This window comes from Gymnogyps californianus, chromosome 8, assembly GCF_018139145.2.
Source record: "Gymnogyps californianus isolate 813 chromosome 8, ASM1813914v2, whole genome shotgun sequence".
Taxonomy (NCBI): Eukaryota; Metazoa; Chordata; class Aves; order Accipitriformes; family Cathartidae; genus Gymnogyps; species Gymnogyps californianus.
Window position 1 is genome coordinate 8,922,695 of NC_059478.1, and position 8,160 is coordinate 8,930,854.

General features: G+C 54.8%; 1 protein-coding gene across 1 annotated transcript; it reads left to right on the forward strand.

The window, feature by feature from the left end:
* The first annotated feature begins 902 nt into the window (after positions 1 to 902).
* On the forward strand, positions 903 to 2,205 carry TMEM121 (transmembrane protein 121). Its single transcript, XM_050901347.1, has one exon. The coding sequence runs from the start codon at positions 903 to 905 to the stop codon at positions 1,839 to 1,841; it is 939 nt and encodes a 312-aa protein (XP_050757304.1). The 3' UTR covers positions 1,842 to 2,205.
* Positions 2,206 to 8,160: the final 5,955 nt, after the last annotated feature.

Genomic DNA, 8,160 nt, shown 5'->3' on the forward strand with positions numbered 1-8,160 from the left:
GTGCCTGTGTAATGGCAGCACGCCATGTTTCCATGCAGGACACCCTAGGCTGTGTTCGTCCTCATTAAAAAGCTGTTCTGCATTAAGCCACGCACAGGGCACAGTGGTGGGTGCCCCGGTGCTGGGACAGTGCCTGGCAGGAGCCCAGTTCATGCCGCGGTGTGGTGGGAGCTGAGGGGGCTGTCATCCTCGCCGTCCCATGGCCAGCACGTGGAGGGACCCTAACGCTTGTTCTCTGCTGTCTTTTCCAGGGATGGAGGGATGTGTGTACAGCTGGGAGTAGCAGGAGCACGGCACAACCCCGCAGGGATAGGTGTGAAGGTGGTTCCCCGTGAGGACACAGCGGGACTCCCCGAGACCCCAGAGGAGCGTGGGGTCTCACTGGGAAGAGAAGAGCTCCCCTTCCTTCCCTGCCAGCCAGGTCTGCCTGCTGCCCAGTCGCCTACCACATTTCCAGAGATCTGTGCCAGGATTTGGGGCTCGGAGCCCGGAGGTGCATTAATGCTGTAGGATTGCTGGAGACCTGACAACGATGGGGGACCCACCACGGAGGAGGGACATCCCTCGAAGAGGCCCTGCACCTCTGTGAGCCCTGGCTGCTGGTGGCAGAGGCTGCCTGGGGCTGGGCTGCTCAGCCAGCCCGGGGCTGAGGGCAGAGCTGCGGCGCTTGCAGGGCACAGCCAGCGAAGGGCGAAGAGCTGGGGACAGGGTCTGCAGGGGCAGCCCAGAGCCCCAGGAGAGCGGGGCTGACAGCTGAGCTGCTGCTTCTCTGGGGACTTCTTCCTGGGGCTGGGGGACGGAGCAGCCCTTGGTCCCCGGGCTCGCCACAGATGTCCCCCCGTGCCCCGCCGGCAGGACTGCTCCCCTAGTGCCGGCACGGAGGCAGGGCCGCTTGTCTCACCATGGTGCTGCCGCCGCCCGACAAGCGCCATGTCTGTCTGACCACCATCGTCATCATGACCAGCATGGCCTTCATGGACGCCTACCTGGTGGAGCAGAACCAGGGGCCCCGCAAGATCGGCGTCTGCATCATCGTGCTGGTGGGGGACATCTGCTTCCTCATCGTGCTGCGCTACGTGGCGGTGTGGGTGGGGGCGGAGGTGAAGACGGCCAAGCGGGGCTACGCCATGATCCTGTGGTTCCTCTACATCTTCGTGCTGGAGATCAAGCTGTATTTCATCTTTCAGAATTACAAAGCGGACAAGAAGAACCTGGAGACAGTGGCCAGGAAAGCCCTGACCCTGCTCCTCTCCATCTGTGTGCCGGGGCTCTACCTGGTGCTGGTGGCCTTGGACAGCATGGAGTACATACGGACCTTTCGGAAGAAAGAGGACTTGCGGGGGCGCCTCTTCTGGGTGGCCCTCGACCTGCTGGATATCTTGGACATCCAGGCCAACCTGTGGGAGCCACACAGGACTGGCCTGCCCATCTGGGCGGAGGGGCTCATGTTCTTCTACTGCTACATACTCCTCCTGATCCTGCCTTGCGTGTCCCTCAGTGAGATCAGCATGCAAGGGGAGCACATTGCCCCACAAAAAATGATGCTCTACCCCGTCCTCAGCCTGGTCACTATTAACATTGTCACCATCTTCATCCGGGCCATCAACATGGTCTTGTTCCAGGACAGCAGGGTCTCCACCATCTTTATCGGCAAGAACATCATCGCGATCGCCACCAAGGCGTGCACCTTTCTCGAGTACAAGCGGCAGGTGAAGGAGTTCCCCCAGAATGCCATCGCCCTGGAGCTCCAGCAGAACTCCCTCTCCCACAACCAGACCATACACAGCGCACAGGGCATCCCCCACGAGCCGTCGCCCACCAGCGAGATCCTCGACACATGAGGGATCACCCCCAGCCAAGCGTTGGTTCAGATAGCCCCATGCCGAGCGGAGGAGGGATGCTGCTCTCTTGCTGCGCGGGGCGAGCGCGACGGACAAATCCCGGCAGCGAGGGCTCTTCTAGGCACAAAACACCAACCATGTTTTAATTGAGCTATGGAGTGTCCCCTAGACGTCTTCATCTCAGGTATAACCCTAGGAGTCCTCCAGACAAACCAAATGAACTTGCAAAGGACCTGAACCAGCTAACCCTCTCTCTCCCTCCCACCACCTTTCCCCCTCCCGAGCAAAGACCACTAAGGTTGCAATGTCCCTTTTTACTCCTCGAGCACCTCACCTTTACTGCAAGCCTGGAACGAAGATTTTGTTACTGGAGACCTTTTTATGGAGGGGGACAGGGGCAGAGGTGTACGGGTTGGGGGGGAGGGTGGGACGTTCGAACCAGTAAACCCTGTGATTGTAGATGTCTCTTATCTCCAATGGTTGTGTTTACAGTTTCCTATTTATAACGGCTCCCGGGGGCTCCCGGGCTGCCCCGGGGCCAGTGTCCTTGCGGTCGGCGGTGGGCAAGAGCAGCAAGCCCTACGGCGGGGAGCGGGGCCGGGGGCCAGCATGGCTCTCCCGCCCCGGGACGAGGGGGACTGCGCCTCCACCAGCGCACTACGCCGACTCTGCTGGGAGCAATATTTGACAGGCTAAAGCTAATCTAATGCTGGTGTTTTATGTATTTCAATCACTCCAAACAACTCAGCACAATATTTCTATTTTTAGAAGGGTCTCTCTGTCTCTCTCCCTGCCGTTGCAAGCCTCCCAGCCTGCAGCAGCCGGTGCAGCCGCGCTGGCCCCGCCGGCACTGCCGCAGGCAGGCACAGGCACCCAGGAGGGCTTAGTAATAAGGATGGCGACGATGCATTTCACTCCGGCATCGAGCGTTTATAAAGAGGGCTGCTTTCCACAGCTACTATATTTTTAAAATAAAATATTTCAAAAAAAAAAAAAAAACAACCAAGAAAGAGCCGGGAAGGACGTGCTGCCCCGGACAGGCAGCTGGGCTCGGGGCTGGGCACAGGTCTCCTCTGCCGGTGTGTGCAGTGGCAAGGGGCTCAGCCAGCCATGGGCAGCGGGGCGGGAGGAGAGGGTCAGCCGGACAATAAAAGCCCTGTGAGAGCAATGGCTTCTGGTGGTCTCTTTTCTACCAGCATGGGGAGGGAGGGGGGCAGCTTGGGGAGCAGCTCCCATATGGCCCAAATCACTTCTCCTATATCCACCTCCCCTGGACCCCCAAGTGCTGTCCTGAGGTGCTGTGCCCTGCACTCATCGAGTGGTGGGTGCAGAAAGCAAATAAATCATTTTTCCAGCTGAAATGCTGCCCCAGGGGTCGGGCACCTCTCAGCTGCCTGCACCTGGGGGGAGGCGCAAGGAGACAAGCAGAAAAGCTGCATCTCAAACACGCTGAAACGGGATATTTTTGCTTTTTCTAAACCAAACATTTCATTTTGAGGAGACAGAATAAAACGCCTGATGCTGTTTACATTTCTCTTCCACATTTTCTCCTGGCTCTGTTCACCGAATTTGACCTAAATCCACAAATCATTTTAGTCTCCATCTTTTCAGCCCATCATGATGTGTCCAAAACATTTCGCCCAGCCCTGATCCAGCCTTCCAAATTTAGGACCAGGCAATCACAGCCCTGCTTGGCCACCCTGTCACCCAGGGATGACTTTGTGGGGTTTCTCTACCGGGAATAAATCCGCTGAGAAATAAAATGATATCTTTGCCAGCAAAAGTGAATTTGCAATAGATTTAGCCAACTGGAAAAGTTTCTTCCTCCTTTCCCTCAGAGAACATGAGAGAAAGAGGACAGGTGATTTAAAAGGTATTAGCAGAAATTAATTAAATTGCTAAATTATTCTGGAATACCGATGGAATTACATATTACATCTCTACTGGTGCCATTAAAATACATGCGATTAACATCACTACAATTAACTCCCAACTATCTAATAACATTCTGCCGCTCTTTTAGGTAATTAATTTATGAGCCTTTGTTTTACAGCTCTTCCCCAGAACTGAGCAGAGGAAGAGCTGCAGGTTCTGGAAGCACGGTGCTGCCGGCTCCGGCGCGGTGCTGCACAGGCCGGGGCTGGGACGTGCCGGCTCAGGCAGTGCCCAGCATCAGGCTGCACCCGCAGCGGTATTTTATCCTGGGGATAAAATAAATTACCCCAAGGTTACTCTGACAGGTGGTTGTGTGTATTTTTTTTCTGTCTCAGCCTGATAGCTAGCTCTGCAGCCGTGCCTTATATTGGAATAAGTTAATATTCCCTTCAGCCTGATCTGTTGCTAAGGTTGCTTGGGGGGATGTCTGGCTGTGCTCCCTGGATGGAGCCTGCATGGAAAGGGAATAGTGCTTTATCCTCCCGGTGCCGTAACCTCCGAGCAGGCTTAGGAGTCCCCACAACCTTTTCCCCGAGGCTGCAAGACACTGCTTTCCGCTGCTGACATGGGGCTGTCGTCTTTGTGGAGAGGGGTGTTCTTGGGGAAGGGCTGCCCTCAGCCCCTGCGTTAGGAGCAGGAGTGGGAGGAGAGGTCCTGGAGGCGATGCTCACCTGGGATGCAGTGCACTGCATCATTCCCGTAAAGGCACCTGAGCTCACTGGTGCTCAAAGCCCGCTCTGTGGCGAAGGGAGGGAGGAGAGGCTTTTCTCGTCTTCTGCTGTTCAACATCCCCCAGGGGCTCTGTGTGCATCATGTTTCTTACTCAGCAACACAACCCTTTCTTTTCAAAGCCATCTTGGAAGCAAGTGTTACGAGCCAGCCCCTCCACGGCAGCCACTGGAGGAAGGCTGGGAAGCAGGGGAGAGGAGAGCTAGCTGGGAAAGGCAGCACAGCGAGTGTCTGCGAGCAGAGGGGAGAGCCAGAGCCGCCAGCAAAGACCTCGGAGACATGGAGACAGTGCAGCAATGGGAGCACTGCAACTGTTCCTTGCCCAGTGCTTGCTGAGGGCAATGCAAGCTGCTGCCACCTCCTCCCCGAAATCCAGTCCTGCCCAGCAGAGACAAGGCCCCTGGGAGCCGTGGGACCGGCAGGAGGGATGGCACGGTGGTGGTGGCTGCGCAAGGTGACTGGCTCCCAGCCTGGCTGTTTGTTGGGGGAAGGTGATATTTTGCCGCAGGCAATGAGAACTAAAGGAAACAATTAAAACTAAATAGGCTGGAACCGAGCAATTTTTCAGCTTTCCGCTGAGAAGGTGTGTTGGCAAAAGAGCTCCTTTGTGAAATGTGAAATCCTCCTGGAAAGCTATAGACTCCCACCTGCTGAAGTGAAAGCAGCACAACAATAATGCAGAAGAAGGGAGGCAAATTCCCAGCCCTCCAGTGGGAAACCCACGGGGGCAGCATTCCTCACTGCCATTCGAAAACAGTCCACGGGCACAAAGGAGCCCATGCCCTTGGTGGGGAGAGGCCGGTGGTGCTTCGGGGGCCCAACTGGTGCTGTCCTACCGGTTACAGATCCACTGGGCAGTGCTGAGGTAAACACCTCCTTCCAAGCCAAGCAACAGCCTCCAGAGGAGCCAGGTCCACCCCATAGCTCGCAGGGGACACCAGAGCAACGGCACCCTCTGGAGATGCAAAACCCGAGCCCCTCTGAGCCTTCCTGTCAGGCTGGTCCCAAAGGGCAGCAAATTGTCCCAGTCCTGCACAACCACAGACAATCTGCGATCGTTCCCCGGGCAGCGGGGATGGGCTGGACTGAACCCATCCACTTCCCAAGTGTTGGAGAACTGCAAAACAGGAGCTTACAAGTAAGCGAAGCAAAGCAAGCTATACCAGGCTCTTGGTGAAGCATCGAGCCCAGACAAATCCATCCGGGTCCTGTCCCCCTGCCAAACATTTGGATGAAGAGGCAGCAATGGGCTGTGCTGCTGCATGCCCGACACCGTCTGTGAGAAGAGCCTGGACCCGGCTTTTGTGTCCCAACAGTGTCGTGGTACCTGCAGTACCTCCACCCTTCTCGCTGCCTCGGGCTGAATCACCAGATATTTAACCCTCCTGGGAGCTTGCATCCAGCACACAGCAGCACAAGCACCTTGCTGCTGCCTTGACCTGCGTGTCAGTGCGCTCCACAGCCAAGGGCACGGGGAAGGCGAGTGGGACGTGAGCTGTAGCTTTTCTTTCCTGGGGTCCTGGCAGCTCTCACATGTCTTGCTTGTCCTCTGATGGTCTCCTTTTGGTGGGTGAAAATATCTGATGGTGCAGCCCCTGTGCAAGGCTGGGAGGAGGGTGGCTGGCATCAGGCACCGAGCCGAAAGCGCCCTGCGGTTCTGCAGCCAGATTCTCCACGTGAGCACGGCACCGGTGTCTTTGCAGGGTCCGAAAGTGTTTGGGAGGGTGCAGGAGAAGAAAAACACCCACTGGGGCAATACAGCACAAGGATGGCCCTGCGGTCAGGTGGGTTCTCTGCAGTGCGAGACTTTGCAAACCACACGCCAAGAGCAGGATGCCTGGGGACAGGCTGCTCTCCCAGCCCAGGATCTGCTCCTTTTTCCTGAGGTTTAATTACCGCTCCCACCCTGGTACTTCCCACAGCACAGGCTCCCTCGCAGCCCTGGGGCACGGCTGCTCACGCATGGCCAGGGAGCAGCAAGCCCCAGCCAAACACCTCCTGCTGCTTTGTGGGTACCTGAGAGCATCACCTCCTAAAGTAACCCCGGGAAGGTGCAGGGGGCAGAAGCTGCCTGGGCTGCGGGGATACTGCGGCAGGGTGCAGGGAGATGCTGTCCCACAGGCAGCGGAGCAGTGGGATGCTTTGCCTCTTAACCTGCACCGCTCCGATTTCCTCCTCAAGCGCACCGTGGGCTTGCGTGCACAGCCCTGCTGCAGCAGGCACCGCGCCGTACGGTGGAGAAGAATCGAGGCTGTCAGGTTGTATTTAACTGGGCAGGGTAAAAAGGCTCTCCATTCCCTCCCTTGCGAAACCCATATGCCCTCCCTGGACCGTATGCAAATAAGTAATTTTTATTTTTTTTCTTTTGTTCAGTCTAGGTTAATTTGTTGAGCAGAAGGAGACTGAACATTCATGCCCATAACTGTTCTTCTCCTGTCTGCCCCAGATTCGCCGAACTTTTTTAGCTCAGGCCAATGCTGCAATAAAAAACAAAGGGCAGGTGTCCAGAGCGCCGTAACAGCAATTCCCGTCCTCCTAAATTCCTCCTGCCCAGGCTCTGTGGCAAAAGTTTGAGTTTATCATTAATTTAATCCTTACTTTGAATGCCCTGGATTTTTCAGCTGTGTCTGGTTTTTAGGTCTGGCATCCTTGAAAGATAATATCCATTTAAGTTACTGATTCGGGCTTGCTCATTTAATTTCACCTTAATAAAGATTTTATGAGGTTTTGACATGTTCAGTGTCTCAAATGTATTGACACGGCAGCCTGAAGAAGCATTATGACCATAATGGCTCAGGAAGCATTAAAAAGACCCTGGCAAGGTATATTGATTGCCCTCTTTTACAGTTGTTTGAAGACAAAGACCAGTCAAAGGGAAGAGTGAGTATTGTAGTTTGTTTTTATGTGAGCTTCCCTGATGTTACAGCATTTCATGTGTGCAAAAGGCATTTGCAAACATATCTCTGCAAGTTCTTCATCGGGATGTGAAGAAGCGGTGGTCCTGTTGCTGGGGTGCTGTCAGGAGGGGGATTTTGAAGGAAAAATGCTGCAGATGATAGCAGAAAAGTCACCTCCAAGGAAGGGGCATCGAAGTGTAAATAAATAAATAAGTGAAGAAGATGCCCAGATCCTCCCCACTGGTGTATCCCAGAGGAAAAGCCCACAGGCTGACCATGGCTCACCGGGGACTCACTGTAACACGTTGAGGGAAATGGTGAATAAACTCCTGAAATCTGTCCTTACAGCTGTGGGTTTCCCCATCAACTCTTCCCAGCTAATGTGCCCTCAACGTCTGTGCGAAAATGTAAATGCATTATGGGCATGGTACACTAAGTGCAACAGAGATAAAAATTAGTAGACTGATCGATTGGCAGGGGTTGGAATGTGCTTGAGATGGGAGAGGAGCATAATTAGTGCCTTGTGGCCAATATTTGCATGCAAAGATACACCCCAGAGGCCCCTGTGCAGCCACCTGCCCAATTGCTAATGGGAGGATTTTTTTAAAAGACAATTTACTAATTGCAACCAATTTGCTCCAACCCAAGCAAGGGTGACTTCTGTTCAAAGGAGCCATGCACCAAGGAAGAAAACCGGCTGCAGCAAACCAGCAGCATCTCTGACCATACGGCCATGCACTATTTTGCTGGGCGATGCT

Excerpts from the sequence above, each read along its gene's own strand:
- TMEM121 (XM_050901347.1), top strand. The coding sequence starts at position 903 with ATGGTGCTGCCGCCGCCCGACAAGCGCCATGTCTGTCTGACCACCATC.